We start from the raw sequence: 23,551 nt of genomic DNA, 5'->3' as shown, positions 1-23,551 counted from the left end.
GGGCTCCATTCTGGGTAGGATGCTAGTTGGCCACAAAGACAAGGGACAGCCAAGTCCTGCAGACATTCTGTAGGCCCAGGAACCAGGGAAATGCTCAGGACTCAGCCCCAACGGGGACCTCCCATCCCCCGATTTTATTCTGCAAATTCTCAAACCTGGATAAAGCTAGAAGAGCCCGCTGCACACCAATATATCATCCAGTTTGATTCCCTGCCCTTTTCTTTTAAAAATAAACCATCATATGGGGCCCCTGGGTGGCTAGGTTGGTTCAGTGTCTGCCTGCTTTAGGCTCAGGTCGAGATCCCAGAGTCCCAGGATCAAGTTCAGCAGGGAGCCTCCTTCTCCCTCTGCCTCTGCCCCCGGCCCTTGCTCTCTCATGCTCTTTCTCTCAAATAAACCTTTAAAAAACTAAATAAAAACCATCATAACATGGTAAATTCTGTTCTACATATTTTACTACAACAGAAGAAGTTGTGGGAGAAAAACCCATAAAGCACTGTTTGGCCAGCAGGCTATTACAGTTACAGGTAACTGTAAGCAAAGTTTTGACAAGAATGATAAATGTACTAAATTTCTGGTAGGAGCCACAGGCTTTGTCAAGGTCACTTAAATCACACAGCAGCCCCTCGACGTGTGTACTATTATCCACATGTCACAGATGGGGAAACCGAGGCTCAGAGAAATTGGGTAACGTGCCTGAGTCAATCAAGATGAACTTGGATCGGTCTAACCTCCCTCCCAAGCTGGAAGTCTCCCTACTGAGGCCAGGGGGTGCCTCTGGTCCCAGCTGGGGGCCACTCAGAGCACCACCTCTGCGTCACCCCTCCCTCCCCTTAACCTACCTCAGCTCCTTCCCCCACCACCCACCTAGCCCAGGCTCTGCCCTCAGAGGCCAAAACCCTTTCATTTTAATTCCCCACCACCTCACACACGTGGATTCTCTCCGGCCCACCTCGCTCTCAGCTTCTTTTTTTTTTTTTTTTTGCCCCCCCCCTTTTTTTTCCCCCCGCTCTCACCTTTTGAATGGTTTGGATGAAGACCCAAAGAGCCAGGTTCAAGGCCGAGCTCTGCCACCCACCAGCTGTCTAACTTGGAGAGAGCCCTCAGTCTTTATCTGGAAAATGGGTATGACAGTCCCTCCTCAAAGTGGGGTTAAAGGTAAAAGAGAGGAGGTCCGCAGGGGGCCAGCTCAGGGCCCCGAACGTTCCCTCCTTTCCCACCGTCCAGCCGGAGATGCGGTTGGGAAAGTCCAAGGATCCTTCCACTTCCACAAGTTTATTTGGGATCCAAGCCTCACAGAGCGACCCCTTCTAACCGAGTGCCTTTTCCTGCGTGTTGTGGGGAGAAGCACAGCAGATCCCGTTCAGGAACCGAGGAACTCCCTGGCACACCCCTTCTCCCCGCCGAGGCTCTCGGGCCAGCGGGAGACTGGACAGTCCCGCACGCAGAGGAGGGCGGGGAGTCCCTGACTCCAAGGGGCTGGGGCCGAGGGGCGGGGTCTCCTAGGACCGCCCCCCGCACCGCCCCGCGCCCGGCGGGCTCCCCTGCCCGGTGGAGAGCTAGCACAGAGGTGCAGCCACCAGACCTCGTCTGTCCCCAGAACACTTCGCAGCGACTGAGCCCGGCGTAGGCGCCTGGCCAGACGGAGCAGGTGAGGAGCTCGGCTCTGAATAGGGGAGGGGTCAACGCGGGTGAAGGAGGGGGAGCCCTTGTCCTGGCTCATCAGCCTAGAAGCATTCCCCACTGGGCCCTCACGGAGGAGGGAAGGACATGCAGTGTCGCAGTGTCCGCCGGACTTCGCATCTCCCTCTTGGGTGCCAAAGAGTGTACGGTGAGCGAGGAGGGTGGGGCAAGGAGTTTGGGGTCGGGGGCGCAAATACAGGCAAACGCGAACACGGGAATGAGGCGGTCCCCATTTATTGAGCCCATACTATGTGCCCAGCACATGCTAGGGACCAAGTCTTGGACTCCTACCATCGCCCACCCACTGAAGGCGGGGGTGGAGGCTGGGCACAGGTGCTGTTTAAAAAGGGGGAAAGTGGGGCGCCTCGTCGGCTCCTTTGGTACAGCATGGGTTTAAGCTCCATCTTGGGTGTGGAGCCCACTTAATTTTAATTAATTAACGAATTAATTAATTAATTTTGTAAAAGGAGGAAAGTGACAATAAATTGGTGCTTTTCAGAATCCAGGTGTGAACCCCCGTGTATTCCTGTGCAGGAATGGGTCTGGTTTCCACACTTAGGCACTTTATCTGGAAAGGGGTAAAGGGTATGAATTGTCACTGGGCATGGCTCCGGACATCCAGCTGGCATGAAGCCGACTGGTGGGACACAGTGGACCATTCTTTGTTCTCCAGTATTTTCTGGGACCCACTGGTGCTCGGCCACTGCTGGAGTAGAGACCCAGGAGGATTAAAGCCCCCCAGACTGCTAAGAGTGACCCCCAAGCCACCCACAATTAGGGTATCCTCAGCTCACAGCAGTGTGTGGCCATCAGTGCAGGTGGAGGCCATGACGGCAGGCTGATCTGTAGAAGGTGCCCCTGAGGGAGTGGAAGGCCAGTCCAGGCAAGAGGGACTGCGCACCCCAAAATCTGGAGAAGAGATGCTGCCTGGAAAAATGGGGGCAGCTTGGGGGACAGGGGAAAGGTGACTGCAGGGGAGCTAGGAGGCAGGTGGATAGGGAGACTGGTGAGGCCAGCGAGCTCAGCAGAGGCCTCATGAAGCAGGGCCTTGAATGCCAAGCTGTGAGCCCAAAAGAACACAAGGAAGTCTAACAGGGATCCTGTGCTCGGTTTCCACCTCTCTCTGGCCAGTCAGCTGCTGCTGCCTTCCCTCCCCACACCCAGCCGTTCCCAGCTCACCAGGGCTACAGCGTTCCCAGCTGTGGTCCTAGAAAGGGCTCCTGGAGACCATCCTTTTGTGCAAGCAAATGTCAAGTAGATTCCCATCCTGGGCTCTCCGCCCAGTAAATTCTGGAAGCCAAACCTGGGGGAAGATGACCCTGCAGGAGACAGAGCGGGTAGCAAATCAGGACGCTGAATGTTCATTTGCTTTTTTCCTTCTTCAGTCCACAGTGGCCACATCTGTGACCCTTGCTGTCCCTCCCCTGTCCCTGCTGGATTCCAAATGGCCTTCTGGTGCTACTGCCTAGTCTACCTCCTGGTACGTGAACGTGGGGGCTGGGGGTGAGGCGGCCAAGGGGACTCAAAGCTGCTGACTTCCAAGTGGGCACCTCTGAGGTCACTGTGAAGGTCACACGAGATAAGCCTTTGGCAATAATAAGAGTAAAAGCATCCACTGCTGCTGCACCTTTTACATTCAATCAACAGCTTGTTAATTCCTGGGGGGGGGGGGGGAAGCGAAGCGGGGGCTGGAGGACAAACTCAAAGCAGTGAAACTCCCTGCCCAAGATCCCCTCTGGGTGGGACTGGAACCCAGGTCTGACTCAGAGCTTGGAGCTTCCAACGCATCCTGCAGGAGCATAAAGTAAATAATCAGTAACTGACTGACCCAGCCCCAAACTGTCCACTTCTTTCTCAGATAAGGAGTCTCTCTGGGACCCTCTCCAACTCACCAGCTGAATCAAGGGGCTCCTGGGTCACAGGTTGGTATGAGGGTCCCAGAGGGGTTCCTCCGTCCTCCAGCTCAGCCAGCCTGTGGTCCACCTGGTGCATTGGCGTCTAAGGCAAAGGAAGGGAGGAGATGCCGTTTAGTTCAGCCCCATCATCCCCGGACCCTGGACTGAAAGTTTCAACCATGTCCATCTTATTCTTGGCTCTAAAGAGATGACAGAACAGGCTCAGCAAAGGGACTAGACCCGACAGGTCACAGAGCATTGAGCTGCGAATGACTCCCAGCTCAGTGCACATGGCCCACACCCTGCTCTCCCACACTCTCTCCTCTGACCCTGCAGCTCCAGTGGGTCCCGGGGAGGTTGTGGAGACTGCAGATGGGGTGTGCAAGTTTCCGGGGCAGCACCTGACCTGGTGGCAGGCTCAAGAGGCTTGTGAGCAGAGGTTTGGCCACCTGGCACTCGCGCCCCCTGCTGGGGCCCTGGCTCTACGGCTGCCCAACCCTATCTGGGTGGGCCAAAAAGAGGGCTCTCTTCGGAGAGCCCCGAAAAGGCGTGAGTGTGGGCCCAGGACCTGGGAGGAGGAGGCGGGGGTGCGGGGGTGCAGAGGCTTTGGAGACCTCCAAAGATGGGGCCCACAGTGATAGTCCTCTTGGGTTGAGCTCAGAAGAAGTCCCCGTTGCATCTCCATTTCCCTTGTCCTGGAGTAAAATAGAGGGTTGGCCGCATGGGTATGAGCACAGGAGCCCTCATTTCTTCCTTCCCGAGAGAGGGAGATGCCCCAAAGCCCACAGGGGGCCCTGCAGCTGCGCCAGTGGGTTGCCAGAGGCTGTGCGCCGCTGGGGACACTGAGGGGCCGGCCCGCGTGTCCCCGCAGGCGCGCTCACGTCGGCCGCGCTGGTGTTCGGGGAGCGGACCGCGGACAGGGCGGCGCGGCTGCTGCGGCCCCTGCCCGCGCTGGGGGCGCTGACTGCGTGCGCGCACGTGCAGTGGGACGCCGCCTCGCCCGACCCCGCGGCGCTCTTCTCCCTCGCCGCGCCCGCGCTGCCCAACGCGCTGCAGCTGCGCGCCTTCGCCGAGCCCGGCGGCGCGGTGCACGCGGCGCTCGTGGTGCGCGGCCACCACGCGCCCTTCCTCGCCGCCTTCCGCGCCGACGGCCGCTGGCACCACGTGTGCGCCACGTGGGAGCAGCGCGGCGGGCGCTGGGCGCTGTTTGCCGACGGGCGGCGGCGCGCCGGGGCGCGGGGACTGGGCGCGGGCCACCCGGTGCCAGCGGGCGGCATCCTTGTGCTGGGCCAGGATCAGGATTCCCTGGGCGGCGGCTTCTCGGCGCGCGATGCCTTCAGCGGCAACCTCACCGACTTCCACCTGTGGGCTCGGGCGCTGAGTCCCGCGGAGCTGCGGCGGGCGCGAGCCTGCGCGCCGCCAGTCGGCGGCCTGCTCTTCCGCTGGGACTTGGGCGCTCTGGACGTCTTGCCCTCGCTGCTGCCGCCCCTGCCGGTGCGCCTTCTCTGTCCCGGTACGGCCCGCCCCGCCTTTGGGCGGCTAGGCCCCGCCCACCACCTGCTGGGTCCCGCCCCCTGGTTGCTGGGCCCCGCCCCTGGCTTCCGCAGGCTCCCTTCTAAGCTCGCGACCCAGCCCACGTCTCTCGAACCTGGCCACGCCCAGCTCTGGTCACGCCCTCCCCAAGCCGGTCAGGCAAATACCCAATCCGAGTAGCTTGACTAGGCTCACCCCTTAGCTGCCTTGCCCCACCTTGTGCTGGCTGCAGCACCCTTCACCCAGGTTCCCATATTGCCCCCCTAAGTCAGGGACTGGGCGTTTTGGCCCCCAAAGGTGTACAAGTGTCTTCAAAGCCCGAACAGGCCGGTGAGTCACAGGGGCTCCTGGGGAGCCACGATACGGTCCTGACCCCTGTCCCATCCCTGCCAGTGCCTTCAGAGGAGTGCCCTACATGGAACCCAGGATCCCGTACTGAGGGCTCTTCGCTCTGCCTTCAACCACGGCCCTTCCTCTGCTGCTACCGGACAGGTGATTCCTGGCAGTCCCCAGGGCTCTGCGGAAGGGGAGGCTGGGTATGGACAAGTGTAGGCCGAGGGGGAGTAAGCAGTTAGCACGAACTGGGAATTCAGAATCTTCTCGAAGCTTCAGGGCCTCGTTGGAGTCCAAACTACAGGACGAGGTCGGGGCCAGAAAGACCTGGAGGTGAATCCCAGCTGTGTGTCCCTGGGCAAGTGATTTTGCTATTGTATGACTCAGTTTCCCCATCTAGAACACTGTAAGGCTCCAGACACGTAGCAGTGAACATGCTCTTCCTCCTAGAGCAGCAAATGGTGGATGGGGCACCTCTGGGCTGTGTCGCTCGGGACCCAGCCTGGCCTCCCCTCCTTTGCAGAGACTTACCAGCGGCTGCAGGAAGTCCCGTCATGGCCTGGCCAGGATGTTATCAGCCGAGTCAATGCCTTGGCCAACACCACTGTGGTGAGCCCCCCATCCAGGAAGCTGAAGAATTGGGCACACTCTGGGTCACCTTCCTGCATCTCAGCTTCCTCACCTACAAAGGGGACACCCACCTAACATGTCTTCAGCAATCAAGATTGTTCATATTCCCTATTTTGGAGCCTTTGAGAGCTGGGGGCTTGTGATATGTTTGACATGGGCCACCAAGAAGACCCTAGTGGGGCTCAAGTGTGGCTTGTCCTAGGAGATCCCTCTTAACAGCCAGACCTGCCGCAAGGAGCTCCTCTGCCCACAGCTCCTCCCGGACCCTCTCTCTGAAGTCCATGGACACCTGTCGCCGGCTGAGGCCTGCATCTTCCTGGGTATCCTGGAGAGAGTCCTGGCAAAGGAGGCGGCCCCTCTAGGGCCTGCGGCACTGCTGGCCATCATCCACTTCCTGAAGAGGGTGACAGCCCTCGGGGTTGAGGAGCCAGACCCCTTGACAGGACCCTGGGAGCAGCTTGGCCAGGGCATCGTGTCTGTGGCCAGCTTGGTCCTGGAGGAGCAGCTGGCTGGCACGTGGCTCTCAGTCAGTGAGGTGAGGCAGGCAGGGCTTGGGGTGGGGGCGGTGGGGGAGGCCTGGGCTCCCATTCCGTCCTTGCCTCCAGCTTCTTTTGTAGCCATGGGCCAGTCAGCACCCGTTGCTGAGCTTTATCTCTCCGTCTATCAAAAGAAGTTCCTCTTTATTTTTTTTTTTTAAGATTTTATTTATTTATTTGACAGAGAGAGATCACAAGTAGGCAGAGAGGCAGGCAGAGAGGAGGAAGCAGGCTCCCTGCTGAGCAGAGAGCCCGATGTGGGACTCGATCCCAGGACTCCAAGATCATGACCTGAGCCGAAGGCAGCGGCTTAACCCACTGAGCCACCCAGGCGCCCCAGAAGCTCCTCTTTAAAAAAAAAAAAAAAAATGAGAGAGAGAGAGATTTTTTTTTTTTTTTGAGAGAGAGAGCGAGCCAGAGAGAGAGAAAGCACAAGCAGGGGGAGCAGCAGAGGGAGAGGGAGAAGCAGACTCCCCGCTGAGCAGAGATCCTGATGTAGGGCTCGATCCCAGGACCCTGGGATTGTGACCTGAGCTGAAGGCAGACGCTTAACCCACTTAGCCACCCAGGCACCCCAGAAGTTCCTCTTTTATCTGTTATGAAAGTTGGACTCCCACACACAACCACGCTTGAAGAATAGTTTCTACAGTCGAAAATAAGAGCCACTAATCCATAAGGACCTCCCCCATATCCAAGAGTCTGGCAGCCCCCGCTAAGAGGGAGGACGTCTCTGCTGAGTGTTCAGCCATCTTGTCTTCCAAAGCAGCCCAGACGCTCAGGAGAACAGGACAGCTGCTATCCAGATGGCAAGGGTGTCGGAAACATCCTCGGGCAGACGTGGCTGTAGGCTTGGGAGCAGTCGGCCCAGAGAAGGGAAAGACGAGGGGTCATAGACATCACCGGAAAGTCTCGAGGGCAGGAAGAGCACATGTGGTGCCTCTTGGCCTGAGAGGACAGAACCCGGCCCGAGGCTTGGGGACGGGCTGGAGATGACACAACAGGCGGCCCTAGTTCCAGGGAATGTCTCCCCTGGGGAAGTGAGCTTCGGAGGGTGCCCAGATGGTAAGCGAGCGGCCGGCAGGCACGGAGCCCTGGGAGGCCTTTGCCTGGGCCAGCGCCGATGACCGCTCAGGAGAGGCTCGGAGAGGCCAGAGGAGGCCCATGGGGCCGGGCCTCAGACACCAGCCTGAGGACCCAGGACTCGATCCTGGAGGCCCTGAGCAGCCACCAAGGGTCTGGAGCAGGGCGGCCACTTCACAGATCCCAGGGAACACGTTCACGACCGGTCAAGGCGGGTGGCAGCAGGATGCCGAGCGGGAGGGAGCTGAGGTGTAGCTCCTTCCAGGTGGTCGGCGGCCCCATGGCCTTGGTGGCAAGTGTCCAGCGCCTGGCACCCGTGCTGAGCACCGTGCTGACCTCCGAGCGGCCGGGACTGCGTATCCAGCGCCATGGAGCCGGTGAGCCTGCGAGCCACCCAGCTGGGCCCTCGGAGCTCAGACATCTCTTCTCAGCCTCCGTCACTTCTACTCCGTCTCCTGCATTTGCCCGTGCCGTGCTCTCCCTCAGATGCCCTCTCTCCCTTGACCTCCTAGCAGACTCCTATCTATCCTTCAGAACCTTGCTGGAGCCTCAGCTCCTCCAGGAAGCCTCGTGTGGTGTTAGCTCTCCTGACAGTCATTTCCTCCTTCTGCTGACACCCCATACGCAAACACATCTTTTTGCCTTTGTGGTCGTCACCACAGACCTCCTTCCTCCTGAGGCCCCCTGAGTACCAGGACCGTCTCTGACTCATTTCAGCCTCTCAGGCCAGACCCCAGTACACTCTCAGTGTTTGTGGATTCACAGTTGGAATTTTGGCAAAAACCTGTGTCCTTTGGGAACCCTTTGGTTTCTGGGGTGCATTGATATTCGGATCCTGGTCCCCAGGGACGCCTCTCAGTGATTCCCCTCTTCTGGACTTGAAGGAGAGGGGAAGCTGACCCTGCCGTGGGGGCTGGTTGGGCAGAAAGACCTCCCTCCGGAGGTCCAGCCACCGAGCCCCGTTTGATCCCAGGTCTGGAGGTGCGGAGCCTACACCTGGGGGAAGCCAGCAGAGAGGGCTGTGTGTTCACGATGCCCCGTGGACATCCAGAGGGGCCCGGCCACATCCGTATCCCCGCGGGAGAAGTGGAGCAGCTCCTCAGGAAAGGTGGGTACGGAGGGTGGGGTGGAGAGGGGGTTCCTCTTGGGGTGTGGGTCAGCTCGTGTTGCTAACTTGGCTACTTTGGATAAGTCACCTCACAGTTCAGAGCCCGTTTCCTTGCCTGGAAGACTGTCCTCTTTGTACTTGCCTTGCGGGTGATTATGAGGTTAAAAGCACTTGTGGGGGCGCCTGGGTGGCTCAGTGGGTTAAGCCGCTGCCTTCGGCTCAGGTCATGATCCCAGGGTCCTGGGATCGAGTCCCGCATCGGGCTCTCTGCTCGGCAGGGAGCCTGCTTCCCTCTCTCTCTCTCTGCCTGCCTCTCTGTCTACTTGTAATCTCTGTCTGTCAAATAAACAAATAAAATCTTAAAAAAAAAAAAAAAAAAAGCACTTGTGGCATCATAGATGTTCGCTGAGTCTCCTCCACTGAACCACACGTTGCCTCTTGGAAGCGGGTGGTGGAGGAGGCCCTCAGCTTGCTGCTGCTGCCCGGGGCGGGAGGATCAGGACATGCAGCATAGGGCCTTAGAGCTGCCAGGTTAAGCGCATGAGCCGTGGCTGGTTGGAATTCCGGTTCCACTACTTATTAGCTGTGTGATCTTTGGGAAGGCAGTTAATCTCTATGAGCCCCGGTTTCCCTGTCTGTAAGGTGAGCAGAGCATCTCCCTCGGGGCCAACCCGTGGCACTTGCTCACACAAGTGACACAGGGTGGGGTCTTGCGCCCCCTCCCACTCAGCCAGGCCTCTCCAGAGTCACCGTGATCCACAGCTGGTTCAGCTCCAGTATCTTCCAGCACACCCTAGGGGAGCCCGGCCTAGAGCCCCAGACCCCTGACAGCTCAGAAGAGGCGAGCAAGGCGCAGAGGTGAGTGGGGCCCAGCCAGTAGGCTGCTGAGGGTCTGGATCCCCTCCCCAGGGAGGGCCAGGCCTCCATCCCATGCCAGAGCCCTGATTCTGAGAGGCAAATCTGCCTTTAGCACCCAGAACCAAATTCTCCCCCATCCCCCACACACACAACGCTGGGCGTGCCGCTGGAACCTGGCTCGACCGCTGTCTGGGGTCCAGGCTTCAGTGTCGAGACTCAGGGAGAAGACAGGACTTAATGAATTTCCTAGCAAGTCCCCAAGGCAAAACTGGAACTCGTATGCCCTAATTCCGAGCACAGGACATTTCCTGATGTTTCTTTGGACACAGAGGGTGTCATCTCTGCATCTCCAGGCCACCCACAACCTCTCCTGTGCAGCCAGCTGGTGTCCTTAAAAGCTCCCTTTCTCCCCACAGGTTTCTAAGCACCCGGCTGGGCTCGGCCGTCATCTCCTCTGAGGTATGGGATGAGACCGGGGAGGTCAGCACAGCCGTGACGTTTCACCTGCAGCACCAGGCCCAGGTACTGGGGAGGGGGGGTACTTCTGGGAACTGCTACCCCACTGCACTTATCCTGGTTTGGTGTCCCCCTTCCCCAACATGCATTCATTTGAACCAAGGTCTAAAAATTTACAAGAAAAATACTCATTCCCAAGGCACCCCATTGCCTTCCAGGGACCTGAAGGGAATTGGTTTATTACACACTCACTTTGGGCTGGGGGACTTAAATGAGCAACATCCATGTAATCCTCCAACTGCCCATTCGACATAGCAAAGAGTGAGCTTGGCGGAGGGGCTGTGATGGGCCCCAGCCTGTAAGCGGCAGAGCTGGGATTTCATTATCGGTGTGCATGACTTGAAACATTGGTGGTTCCTGTTGGAGCATCCAGGGACATGTGCAGAGACCTGCATGGCCATGTGCTCCTGAGACCTGGAAAGCCCAAGCGTCCACCAAGGGGTCTGGGCAAAAAGCCATACGCAGCTGCACCCTGGAATCGTCTATCCGCTAGGGTTATACAAGGAACAGGTCTCTTTCTATAAACTGATCTGGAAAGATCACCAAAAAACCTTGCTTCATTTCATCACGTGAAATACACACATTCCTTCCTGCTTTTGCAACGTTAGTTTCAGAGAAATCTAAAGTTGACTTTTACCCACGACCACTAATCCTAGACACGAACACACACATACACACCCCCCACAGTTTATCGTCTTCGGTATGTCATCCCAAGACTGTAAAAATCAATCTCCAGGGCGCCTGGGTGGCTCAGTGGGTTAAGCCGCTGCCTTCGGCTCAGGTCATGATCTCAGGGTCCTGGGATCGAGGCCCGAATCGGGCTCTCTGCTCAGTGGGGAGCCTGCTTCCCTCTCTCTCTCTCTCTGCCTGCCTCTGTCTGCTTGTGATCTCTCTCTGTCAAATAAATAAATAAAATCTCAAAAAAAAAAAATCAATCTCCATACACTGCAGTGTCCATTTTAACTATACAACATGGTGGGTTTTGACCCGCATATACACTCAGGGACCACTGCCCCAAGCAAGGTAAAGACCCTTTCCACATTCCCAACAGGCTTCTTTGTGTCCCCCCGCCAGGCAGGTTTCCCTCCCTTTCACCCCAAGGAATCACCTGATCTGCTTCTTGTGACTGTAGATTCTGTCTTTTCCAGCGTTTCCCATAAATGGAACCAGAGTATATGCTGTGTCCCATCCCCCTGCACCCTCCTGGTCTCCGCTCTCCATATACATCCACACCCCTGCCCCAGGCCCCCCAAATACACTCACACGCCTGCTCTGTCCCTGCTTCCTGCCCTCAGGCCTTCCCGCTGAGACTGGTGCAGCCTGTCTGTGCTTTCTGGAACTTCAGTATCAGGTGAGTTTCAACTTTCCAGCTCTTTAATTAAGGAAATTTGGTGTTAGTTTTTTTTGGTTTTTTTGTTTGTTTGTTTTTGTTTTTTTAAAGCCATCCATTCTGCTTGAGGATGAGGTGTGTTTGGGGTCACCAGTCACCACCTGTCTTGCCTTGGGCCCCTCCCCAACTCCAGAACAAGCTGGAGCAAGAGAAGCTGTGACCCAGAAGACAGTGAGCTCCCCATCATGGGAGATACACGAGCTCACTCTGTGGGGTGCCTAGGGAGAGACCCATCCGTCAAATAGGTGTTAGACTTGATGATATGTCCCAGGCCAGGGCGCTTCAATGTTTGAAGGAGCGGAAGACGGTTCAGAGATGAGTCCCAGCTCCCAGCCCTGGATCCTTGGCTGAACGTCGGTCACTGTCACTTAGTAATTAATGCCATTAATCAGTTGTAATCACTGGTCTTGGCCCCATGGCCCCCTATCATCCCTAAGAGTGTTAAGTCCATTTTACAGATGGGAAACTGAGGCCCCAGGAAGGGCAGAGGCTTGCCCAAAGTCGCAAAGTTGGTTAGAGGCAGAGTGGCGATGGGTCCCAAGCTTTGGAGAGAGGCTGTCCCCTGCTTGCCACCTACCCCCACGTCCCTCCCATTTCAAGAGCCCTTCTGTTCCCTGCCCTTCCCCAGCCCGGACACAGGAGGCTCATGGGCCACCGCTGGCTGCTCTGTGGCCGCCCTGTACGAGGCCTCCACCGCCTGCTTCTGCAACCACAGCACCAACTTTGCGGTCCTGCTGCAGGTGTATGACGTTCAGGTGAGTCCCAGGGAGGTAGGGTTGGGACGGGGGGCGTCGGGGGAGGCGATGTCGGAACCAAGTCTTAAAGGGTGACCAAGAACTGAACAGAAAGGCATCCCCAGCAGAGGGCCAGTCTGAGCAAAGGCAAGGAGACTAGAAATGGCAGGCCGACTCCGACACATTTGAGAACTTCGACGTCTCTGGAGCTGCCTGTGCCGGGCCCAGGAGTGGACAAGATGGAGGGACGAGTGGCAGAAGTCAGAGCCCAGAATGCTCAGGCGCTCAGATGGCGATCCTATGGGTCCTATCTGTCGTGAATGTGTTCAGCAGGTGTTGGCTTTGCCCCAAGGGCGCCCTCTGGTGCCAGGAGTGAGCTGGAGGGGCAGAGAGCCTCAAGGGGTCTGCGGGCAGGGGGCAGGCCCTGCATGGGGGGACAGCGGGCCAATGGAGGACACGGGACTAAAGGAGGAGGAGGTGGTCTGGGACAAAGGCCTGGGCAGCCGGAGGGGTGAGGGAGTCATCTCAGAGGTGGGTGGGGCAGGCCATGGGGCTGAGGGCTTTGGGGTGGGAGAGGTCTCAGCTGGCGACGAAGGGCCCACAGGTGAAGCCGTGGCTGACATGAGGTCAGAAGTAACTGAGACCAAAGCAAGGGACGCCCCCTGGAAAGACCCAGCATTTCCACCCAATCCCGAGAGCAGAGCCGGACCGGTGTGCTCACTAGAGCTGACAAGGGACTCGGAGGGGTCACTTGCTAAGAGACTGAGTGACACAGGGCTCAGGAATGCCAGGGTTCCTCGGCGTGTTGGGGAGCACACTAGAGAAACATGCTACAGACACATTTGTCCTGTAAAAGCAGAGAGTGGCCATGTTTGCGTGTGAGCTCCATGCCTCCTCCCCCCAGTGGGGGGGTTGTGACATGCCATCCTCTCCCTGTGGCTGCCTCAGTCACCTCCCAGCCAGGGCTCTCAGGACCTTTGACATCAGCAAAAGCAGGACGGGTCAGGGCCAGGTTAGGGAGAGCCAGCAGGAGAGGACAGGTGAATGCTCTTGTATTAAGTGCCTCCTGTATGTAAGCCTGAATGCTCTTGTATTAAGTGCCTCCTGTGTGTCAGCCTGGATGCTCTTGTATTAAGTGCCGCCTGTATGTCAGCCTGGCCTTGCCGGGGGCTGCCATTGTCACCCCATCGCAGACAAGGAGGTCTGGGGAGCCTTGCTGGGCTGGGACGGGGCGAGACTCAGTGTGCTCAGGTCGGGGCCGTGATGGGGTTACTGTCCTCCGGGGTCTTCGGCTGGCCCGCAGAGGAGTGCCGAGGAGGAGTCACTGCTGAGGACACTCTCGTTTGTGGGCTGCAGCGTGTCCTTCTGTGCCCTGGCCACCACGTTCTTGCTCTTCCTGGCAGCCGGGTGAGACGAGCTCCCGTTGTGTCCCTCCTTGTCCAAGAAGCCCCTGGTCGGGGGTCTCCCTTAGGGCTGTGGGCCCCCATGAAGCCACCCTCTCTGTCTTCATTAGCTCACCCACAGGGACCCAAGCAGGCAGGGCGGATAGTGGGTGGGGGCTGCTAGTGGTGACCTTGTTGACGGACCCCTGCCTGTCCAGGGTCCCCAAGTCAGAGCGAGCCACGGTCCACAAGAACCTTACCTTCTCCCTGGCCTCCGCCGAGGGCTTCCTCATGGCCAGCGAGTGGGCGAAGACCAATAAGGTGGGCGCCCAGCAGGTGTGCTTGTGAGCTCAGGGGGGACCAGCCGTTTCTGGGTTGCCCCCCACTTCACTAGGCTCCATTTCCTGGGGGGAGCATGGCCCCAAGATGAACAAAACCCCGAATGCTGGAGGTGGGCGGGGGGCGCTGTCCAGAGACCTTCCCCACGGATACATCCTTGTGTTGGTGGTGCCAGACGCGGGCGTGGGATCCAGAGCTGGGCTGCGCCCACAGCTGGCCTTGGTGGGGCTCTGCCACCCTCCCACCCACAGGTGGCCTGTGTGGCCGTCACAGCTGTAATGCACCTCCTCTTTTTGGTGGCATTCTCCTGGATGTTGGTGGAGGGCCTCCTGCTCTGGAGCAAGGTGGTGGTCGTGAGCATGCGCCCGGGCCCCCGGATGGCGCTCTACTACACCACAGGCTGGGGTGATGCCCCCCTGCTCCCCGCTCCTGCTCTGTTCTCAAGTCTGCTTCATGTGTCCTCTCGCTGTCCGACACCCTCCGGTCACCGTCTCCACCTGGGATCCAAAACCCCAACCAGAGCTCCCCGTGCCCACAGTGCACCTGCAGCCACGGACAGCCCTGGGTGGCCGGTCCGGGGCGGGGCGGGGCGGGGCGGGGCGGGGTGGGGAGGTCCTGGGGGCGGGGCCAGATCCTGGGGGCCGGGCCAGGTCCTGGGGGCGGGGCCGGGTCTGGGAGAGTACAGGCTGCGAGGCATGGTCCGAGGGACGCTCATTCTTCTCCTAGGTGTGCCTGTGGCCATTGTGGCCGTCACCCTGGCCCTGTCTTCCCATGACTATGTGGCGGCCGGGCACTGCTGGCTCAACGTGCACACAGACATCATCTGGGCCTTTGTGGGGCCTGTGCTCTTCGTGCTGACTGTGAGCGGGGTGACCTGGGGGCCTAGAGGGGTGGGCAGGTCACGCTGGGGAAGGGGGAGGCCCTCTCACCCGCTGACGCCCGGTCTCCAGGCCAACACGTGCATCCTGGTCCGCGTAGTGATGGTCACTGTGGCCAGCGCCCGCCGCCGTGCCCGCATGCTGAGCCCACGGCCCTGCCTGCAGGAGCAGGTCAGGATCCAGACATGGTGAGGCCCAGAAGTGGGGGAGCACGCAGGAGGCTTACTGGATGGAGGCCTGTGCGAGTCTGTGGTGGCAGGATGTGGTCCTAAGGCCATGTGTGCTCGCGGGGCCAAGACGGGACCTGAGCAGGTGTTGCATGCTCATGTGTGTGAACGAGGGTGAGCCCGTGACCTCGCAAGTCACCTGGGGGGGCAGTAATCAGTCCTAAGTGCTGAGGGGTGGGAGGTGTTTGTAGACACAAGCCGCTGTCCTGGGGGCTCACTGTCTACTGATAGCACAGATGGCCTGGTAGGGACAAGGTAGGGGAGACCCCTCGATCAGGCAGTCCCCAGAAGTTTAGGTTCAGAGTGAGGATTTAGGTCCCTACCCTTGCAAGAACTCTCCTCACTCTCCAGGGCCATGTCCTGCCGAAAGGAGGCTGCCCCTGGCCTTCCTCTCCCCGCCCCGTCCTCTGCCAAGGACAGGACAGCCCCAGCCAATGGGTCCCTGAAAAGCCAGAGGGCCCCAGGGGTCCCTGAGAAGGGAAGATTTTGGACTCCATGCCACCTGGTTCCCCACCCCAGTCCTTAGCCCTCCCTCTGGGCAGCTGCACCCTTCCTCTGAGCCAGGTTTGGGACTGGGACTCCCCAGTGCCAACCACTTCTGGGTCTGAGAAGGGACAGCCAAGTCCCGCTGAAGATCCCAGCTGCACCTAAGTCCTGAGCAGCGGTCCCCGGTCTGCACGGCCGACCCCTCTCCAGGCACCTCCCATGTGCCGCCCTACCAGCAGCCTGCAGGGATTCCCAGGCCAGCCTGGCCTCCCTCAGCCCGGCCTGCTCTCCTGCAGGGCCATGGTGAAGCCAGTGCTGGTCCTGCTGCCCGTCCTGGGCCTGACCTGGCTGGTCGGCGTGCTGGTGCACCTCAGCCCGGCTTGGGCCTACGCCGCCGTGGGCCTCAATTCCTTCCAGGTACTTCTAGGTCCTGGACCTCCTGGGACCAGGGCTCTGACGCATAGTGGAGCTCAGAGGGAGGGCCTGGGTTGTCAGCAGATGGGAAAAGGAGTGTCCTGTCGGTCATGGGAGGCACCAACAGCGACTAGGGGACATTGTCAAGAGGCAAGAAGTTGAGGGCGAGAGTGGGAACCAACCCTCGAATCAAAGAGGCAGCACGTCAGAGAGGATTTTGTGCCCATTTTACAGTTGAGGGAGCTGAGGTCCAGACCCTCAGGGGTGTGGCAGCGGTTCCAGGCCCCAGGCGGGCACTAGAGCCACTTCAGGCCTCAGCAGGAAGCCAATGATGGGGCGCAGGACCCCTGGGATCTCTGCCCTCAGGCTCGGGGTGGGGGGCGCCCGCTGTGGGGCACTGGTGAGGACAGCAGTGAGGAGAGGCTGTGTCAGGAGGACAACACTCAGCTCCCATGGGCCTGTGTCCAGAGTCTCTGAGAGGAGTCAGACTTGGTCCTTGTCCTCAGGGGGGTGGCGGTCCTATGGGGGGACCTAGATATAGACACAGACAGGCCCACCGCAGGGGCCTGAGTGCTGGGAGGGAGGTGGGTCCAGGCTGGGCCTCTCCACCCCTGCCCTTCCCCCCAGCCTCCCTTGCACCCCCGGCCCCTCTTCCTGCTGTCCGCCCTTACGCCGCCCAGGTCCTGTCAGGGCTGAGAAAAGGAGTGGCTCGGGTATGGACAAAGAAAGCTCAGGAAATAAGGTACAAATTCTGTCCAAACCCCATGTGTCCCAGAGGTCCTCCTGGGGACCTTTCTGCCCCTCCTGGGATGAAGGGGCCTGAGGGTATTAACAGCCACTTAGATGCCCAGGTGCTCTGAGGCCCGGGACAGAGCCTCTGTCCTGTATTTGTGTCTGCGAACAGGGCTTACACATGAGAAGACAGACCCCGTGAAGTCATGGCCCAGGCCTCACGGGAGGAAGGAGCAGGGGAGGAAGGAGTGGGGTGGGAGGGGCGGCAGCCAGTGGGGCGGAGCTGGCATCAGGAAGGGTCCGATCCAGTCGTTCATCTATCCTCCTGATATGTGTCAAACGACTAGGAGGTGTCGGCTGTGGACACTGTTCCAGGCAGTAGGGACAGAGAAGGAACAGAGGCTACAAAATGCCGTGTTCTTGCGGAGCCGGCCACGGCCAAGGCCAGGCGTCAAGTGTTGGGTGGAGGCAGGGAGCGAGGAAGGGTGCCGTGAGTAATGACTACCAGCTCCTGGTCCACGTCGCCTTCTCGGCCTGGGCCGTGGGGACGCTCAGCCAGGCATGGGAGTGGAGAGAGGAAAGAAGGGGCCGCTGCTGGGGGAGCATGGAGGCGCCATGCCCAGAGACGGGCCCAGAAAATGAAGAAAAACGAGGCTTCCAGATATTCCCAAAGAAGCGCCGCTCCCAGACACCTGTGTGGGCCTGAGCAGTGGGGGACAGAGGGCAGCGCTACACCCCTTCCTGGACACAGACAAGCCCTTCCTCAAGCCCCACGCCTCCAGAGCATCCTGGCTTCAAACGTGGGCCCTGCCGGGTTAGCCTGTGACCCTGCCTGGGGTGCCCGCACCCCCTTCCGGGGGTGGCCAGGTAGCAGCAGCCCATTGCCAAGGCCACCACGGCAGTGGCCACCTCCCCGCCTTCCTCCTGCCAGTCAGCCACAGACCTTCCTTGCCAAGGTCTCCTGCTGAAAGAGGGAAAAGGCTGCCTTACGGGGTCAGCGGACGCATGACCCGGGCCCACCCTGCCATTCCCGCATAGTCTCCAGGAAGGTTCCCCAGTCAGGCTGAGTCCTCTGGGTCCCTCCCCACGCCTGGCCTTTCCTCTCCTCCTGCCGTCCTCCCTGTCTTCCTCACCCCGCCCACCTCCGGGTGTCCCTCTCACACTGTGGCCGGGCCATCAGCTGGGCAGGACCTGCCCTCAGGACTGCCCTCCTACCCTACAGCAGGCCCAGGGCAGAGGGACTGGGCTCAGCGGGGCCTCATTCCCTCGGTAGGGCTGATGTGTCTTCTTGTGGCTCCCGGGCCAGGTTTCCGGGCACCCTTCAGGAGCACCATGGGCGGGAGAACCTTTGTGGGCTCTGTGCTGGAGAGAGCTTGCTAGTGCCCAGGATCCAAGCACCGGGCCACACGCCCACGGCAGGGCATGGCGGAGGCTGAGAGGCTGAGGGGACATGGGGGCAGGCTGGGGACAGAGGAGCCACTCGTGGGGACACAGAAAGGGTGCTTCCTGGAGGGAGCGATTCTCGGCTGAGACTCAGTGAGACAGAAGAATGTTTTAGGTCAGGGCAATATGGGGGGAGCCAGCAGAGACATGAAGGGGGGGGACACGTGAGCTGGTGAGAAATGGGACAGGAGGGCACATGGGGGCCAGACCGTGCAGGGTCCCCAGAGCTATTGTAAGGAGCTCGGATGTCATCCCAGGGGTGCCAGGGAGCCTCGGAGAATGCTAGGCAGGGAGGTGCTGGCGAGGTTGGGTGGAGTTTGGAAAGCTGCCTTTCTTTGAAAGGCTGCAGAGGGAAGACAGGCTAGCTGGGGGTGCGGAGGGGCGGGAATCTGGGGGGCACCAGGGTCTGTCTTAGGGTGGAGGGTGGTATGAACCCAGTTAGGGGCTAAGAACCAGGGGGAGCAGCCAGGCTCTGAGGCTGAAGCTAGAAGCTGCAAAGAGGGCCCCTGGACCCCAACCTGTGTCCTCCAGTCTGAGCCTCAGGGCAGGGGCTATGGCCTGTCCTGGTAGAATCTGAAGAAGGCCTAGGCTCCAAATTCCACCTGCTGGGTCACACTTTGGCCTAGGACTCATTGTTCTGTCCCCTGTCCCAGGCCCTAGGGTCCTGCTCCATCCAACAGGAAGGATTAACCCACCCCCCACCCTCTCAGCATGGAGCGGTTATGAGGGCAGTCACCCTGTGTGTGACGGTACTTCGTGAGTGGCCAGGCCCTCTTGGGCCTCATGCGTGTGAGCAGGAAGAGCCAGCTACAGCCCAGACACTGCGCTGAGTCCTTCACACACAGCAGAAGCTGAGTCCTGGCTTCTGCTTCCCAGAAGAAGAGACAGAGGGTCAGAGACACACGCAGCTAGAGGCATGAATCAGCATGCATTCACACATCTGCTGTCCCAGGATTGGAGTTAGCCTTGATTTCAGGAACTCCTGCAGCCATGATGAGGCTGTGAGGAAGGGGCAGGTGGGAGTCGGGGAACAAAGAGGGACTGAGGGCAGAGAGGCTATCTGTGGCCAGAGGCTGAAGGTATGGGGTCAGGTAGGGGAGGGCCCCTTCTGGTTCTCTCTGCCATAGAATGTCACAGATGTCCCCTCCCAAGTGCAGGAGGGGGACAGAGTAGGATTTGTGTTCATCCGCCTGTGTCTCTCGGTGTCTCTGGGTATCTCTCAGTGTGTCTCTGTTATGGCCCCGGGGCCAAGCGGTGGAGGGGGCTGGCTCCAAGGCAGTGACACCCATCCACATGCTGGGTCTGTCCGCAGGGGCCGTACATCTTCCTGGTCTATGCCGCCTACAACGGGGAGGTGAGTTGGGGATATGGGTGGTTGGGGGGGGGGGGGTGGAATGGGCAGGGCTAACTTGTAGGACACCTGTGCCTGGGGGTCAGGGCGAGAGGCCTAGGCCTGACCCTGATGCCCAACCCCCAGGTCCGGAGCGCCCTGCAGAGGATGACGGAGAAAAAGGCAACAGAGGCATTCACGGTGGGTGCTGGCAGGTGGGGATCCTGGGGCGGGAGGTCCCACTCCCTGTCAATGCCACACCTCTACCTTTCAGGCCTGCTCCAGCCGCATGGGCCCAGCGTCCCCCCCGAGGTCCCTGGGTCCCTGGGAGATGGCTCAGGACAGCCCTGCAGCCTTGGCTCCAGCCCGAAGTCACTTGGCTCTTAGAGGTAAGGCCACACCAGCACCCAGAGCCTTGGTTTCCCTGGTGCGCAGGTAAAGCTGGGAAGGCGCTGGCGATCCTATTAGCCCATCTGAAAGGCAAAGAGACTGAGGCCCAGGGAATTCAAGCATGGGGCCTGGGGGATGGCTTAGAAGTGGCTTATTTTTTTCCACCACCACCAGGGAACAGGGGCCCCAGCTGCCCTGCCCAGAGGCAGGGCTTGACCAGGGTCACGTTCCTTGGGTCTCTGTCCAAAGGGTGTTTGGGGGGTTCCAAAGCCAGGTGGGTAGATGAGGTTTGGGGCCCTGAGATAGAGCATGGGCTGAATGACTTCAAGGCTAGGCCGGGAGTTTCAGCCCCATCTCCTAGTTTACATGCTGTGTGCCCTTGTGTATGTTACCTTCCCTCTCTGGGTCTTAGTTTCTTCATTAATCTGTGGAGTAAACCTTTGAGTGGATCCTTAGGGTCTTTGATAATGAGGTCCTGTCCAGGGCAGGAGAGCAGAGAGTGAGCTTCCTGTCTCAGTCTCTGAAAAGGGTTTTTCTCCTGTAGGGACCCACAGCCCCAGAATCCCCACAACCTTCTCCTCCATTGCAGAACCTGAGAGGCCGGTGAGGCTGGGACAAGGGTGGCAGGGTGCTAGCGAGTATGTCCCACAGGGTAGAGGAAACCACAGGGACTAGGGGAAGGGGGGCTTCCTCCGGAAATCAGAGGAGCCTCATTCCTCAGTTGCCAGGTGGCAGGGCCCTGGGAGCCACCAGGCAGAACCTGAATGCCAAGGCCACTGGGGGTGGGGGAGTCATTACAAGGTTTCCCAGGGCCCCCAGGGCAAGGGGGAGCAGGAGTGGGGGGCCCCTCCCCTGATGATCTCCTCTGTCCTCAGGCTGTGGAGCTGACAGCATTCAAGGTGTCAGGTACAACTCTCCCCCCCCAAGAGGCTCCCCTTTTCCCCCTCCCCTGCAGCCCCACTGCACCAGGATGGAAGCGATTGGAGAAGCAGCGTACCCGGCTTCCCACGGCTTGCGGGGCCCTTCCTCTTGCTCTGCTCCTTGCTGGTGCCCAAAGTCCCCCATTAGCACACTGGGGGCCTGTCAGGAAAGGGCAGTGCTCTTTGGGAGAGGTGCACTCAGGGGATAGGTTTGGGACCCCTTCCCAGAGCGGGTGCTGCAGGAGGGGCAGGGAGCCGGGAGCCTGCCTTCCTCTGCGCACCTGCTCTGTCTGCCCACCCCCCAGGCCCAGCGCTCTCAGAGCCCCTACCCTGATGCCTCCTGGGCGGAAAGGACTTTCCAAACCTGGTGAGAAGCGAGCACTTCCCTCTCAGGCTCCATTCCCCAACCACAGGGCTGATGGGGGCCTGCAGGCAGTGGGGTGAGGCTGGGGCCCCCTAAGGGAACCCAGAGCCCTCTGGCCACTGTCAGCCTCTCTCAGACTGAGTCCCCCAGTCTTAGAGCACAGCTGGCTGTAGGAGGGCCTGCCAGGCACCGCCGCGCCTCAGGCCGAGGGGTCCTTCCCAGCATGGGCAAGAGGCCTGTTTGTCCGACTCTAACTGGGGCTGGGCTCAGGACTAAAGCGCCGCGTTGGCTGACTCCTTTAAACCTGGGGACCTGGGGGAACTATCCTCCCATTGTGCAGATGGGGAAAGTGAGGCACCGGGGCAGTCACACCGGTGTAAGTGGAGGCACATTCGAAACCCTAGTCAGTGGGACCCCAGGCTCCCGACGGCTTCCTCCCCTGCCTGGTGTCCCCAGTTCCCTGGAGCCTCGACTCCCCTTTCCGCAACGTGGGCAGGAGGCGCCCCCTGCAGGCCGGCGCGCCGTGGGCCTTCCGCGGAGCCGACAGCGCCCCCGCTCCCGCGAGCCCCGGCGCCCCGCCCCCCACCCCGCCCCTCCCCCCACCCCCGCAGGCGAGGCGCGGGTGGGAACGAGAGCGGTAGCGGCGCCTCTGCGCTCAAGTGACAGCGCCTTTGTCTCTGCTGAATGGGTGCGTTGCTAAGGCCGCTCGTAGCAACGAGCCGCTTCCACCTCGGCCCGCGACGGCCCCACCCTCCGGACCCCCAACCTGCGTCGCCCTCCCTCCGGACGCCCTAGCCCCCCTCCCCCTCCGCACCCCGCGACCTTCTCAGGTGGCCCGAGACGAGGAGCGGGGGAGCGAAGGCTGCCAGCCCCGGTCCCTCACTTGGCAGCCACCGCCCTTCCTGAAAGCCTCTGGGCATCAGGTGTTCTTTGAGAGAATCTGAGGGTCCGAGAGAGGGAATGGGGGACACTGCCCAGGGTCCCCCGGGGCCAGAATCCCCCCGAGGGCTTCCCCCCAGCCTCCGTTTCCAGACCCCTCCAGACACCCCCACCATGATCCTCTGCCAGCTCAGCCCCGCCCCCTTCCTCCCAGGTTTCTAGAGAAGAGAGTGTGCAGACTTTACCCCCAGGCTCCTGGGGGGGACCTCTGAAAGGGCCCACTGGGAGCCCCTGCGGGACAGACAGCGGTCTCAGCCTCCCCCTGCTTCCAATAGGACCCCTGCCTAGTGCCGTGCCAACGCAGCTGCACCCCACAGCTCAGGCCCCCCCAACTTTGACCAAGATCGTCCCCGGCACACCCTTCCTGCCTGCCTTGAAGTTCTGACAGCCCCATGGAAGGTGTCGTAATAAACGATACTCCTGTGACCCTTGCCTCCCTGGGGGGTCACCCTGGCCTGGGGAGGGGGACAGGATGCTGACGGGAGGGTGGGACAAGGGAAGGGGCCGCTTTGTCTTCAGGACTCAAGACAGCCCCGGTTTCATCAACAGGGTAGGCGCCGCCAACACTTACACTTACCAGCACCGACTGTGGGCCCGGCTGGTACTGAGCCCCCTCCTGCCTTAGAGCTCTGGGTCCTCCCTCAGCCCCGTGACCACCGTCACTCCTTGGTGTACAGAGGAAGAAACAGAGGCTCAGAGAGGGTCTCCCCAGGAGGTAGCATGGGGGCCAGGGGTGGCAGTCGCCGTGAGAGGGAGTCCCCCAGGCAAGATTGTTCAGAGAAGGCACCGGGGTAGGGGGGAAGGCTCCAGGTGTGACGGGCCATGCTTCGGGGAGACCGCAGCTCATACTCTGGCTACAGGTCCAGGTCCTGCCGCCACTAATTCCGTGGCCAGCGGCAAGATTCTGATTCTTCTGTGAGTCCGGGTCGCTTCTTAGGTAGAGCTGGTTTCCGGCCCAAGGTGAGCAGTGTTAGGGCCTGGCACCAGGTGGTCCCTGAGGTGGAAACCAGGCGAAGGAGGGGCCCAGGGACTGCGTACCCTGTCCTGCTGACCTCCGGCTGGCCCAGATGCTGCCGGAGGATGTGGAGGATGTGGCACAGCCGGGGGCATCAGAGCAGCCTCCCGGATGGAGGTGCACGTGCGTGGAGGCGGGGCAGGGCTACACAAGAAGCCCCGGGACCCAGCCAGGCCCAAGTAGCTCCCCACAGCCTTTTGTGTCGTTTCTACTCTGGGCACCACCTGGGCTGTCTACAGGGACAAAATCTACCCTGGTGGGGGGGGTGGTGCCCATCATGCAGAGACAGGGGTCTGGGTATTTCATTCCAGGGATGGAGGCTGTCGAGACTTCTGAAGCTTAGCTTAGGTCCCCAGACACCTGCCCATGCTGCCCCCAACTTTTGTCTTAGCTGGC

At 60.1% G+C, this 23,551-nt stretch overlaps 1 protein-coding gene across 1 annotated transcript; it reads left to right on the top strand.

Annotated features, from left to right (window-relative positions):
* Positions 1-1,571: 1,571 nt before the first annotated feature.
* Positions 1,572-22,559, top strand: ADGRD2 (adhesion G protein-coupled receptor D2). The gene is made up of 25 exons (XM_059142278.1): positions 1,572-1,651; positions 3,069-3,163; positions 3,542-3,605; positions 3,915-4,127; positions 4,450-5,091; positions 5,505-5,603; positions 5,968-6,053; positions 6,328-6,609; positions 7,956-8,067; positions 8,664-8,798; positions 9,533-9,656; positions 10,073-10,178; positions 12,117-12,317; positions 13,600-13,703; positions 13,897-13,999; positions 14,269-14,422; positions 14,744-14,877; positions 14,968-15,083; positions 15,905-16,025; positions 19,510-19,551; positions 19,675-19,728; positions 19,802-19,916; positions 20,462-20,520; positions 20,793-20,823; positions 22,416-22,559. Exons 2-25 carry the CDS (start codon positions 3,128-3,130, stop codon positions 22,523-22,525), a joined length of 3,243 nt encoding a protein of 1,080 aa, XP_058998261.1. The 5' UTR covers positions 1,572-1,651; positions 3,069-3,127; the 3' UTR covers positions 22,526-22,559.
* Positions 22,560-23,551: the final 992 nt, after the last annotated feature.

The sequence above is a fragment of the Mustela lutreola genome, chromosome 12, assembly GCF_030435805.1.
Source record: "Mustela lutreola isolate mMusLut2 chromosome 12, mMusLut2.pri, whole genome shotgun sequence".
Classification (NCBI taxonomy): Eukaryota; Metazoa; Chordata; class Mammalia; order Carnivora; family Mustelidae; genus Mustela; species Mustela lutreola.
The sequence above is the reverse complement of the archived record's forward strand: the minus strand, read 5'-3'. Positions and strand labels throughout refer to the sequence as shown.

Bases quoted from the DNA above. Each gene is read 5' to 3' on its own strand.
- ADGRD2 (XM_059142278.1), top strand. From the start codon at position 3,128: ATGGCCTTCTGGTGCTACTGCCTAGTCTACCTCCTG. The intron at 8,799-9,532 runs GTGGGTACGGAG...CCACTCAGCCAG, and splicing joins GGAGCAGCTCCTCAGGAAAG to GCCTCTCCAGAGTCACCGTG. The intron at 19,917-20,461 runs GTAAGGCCACAC...TTTCTCCTGTAG, and splicing joins AAGTCACTTGGCTCTTAGAG to GGACCCACAGCCCCAGAATC.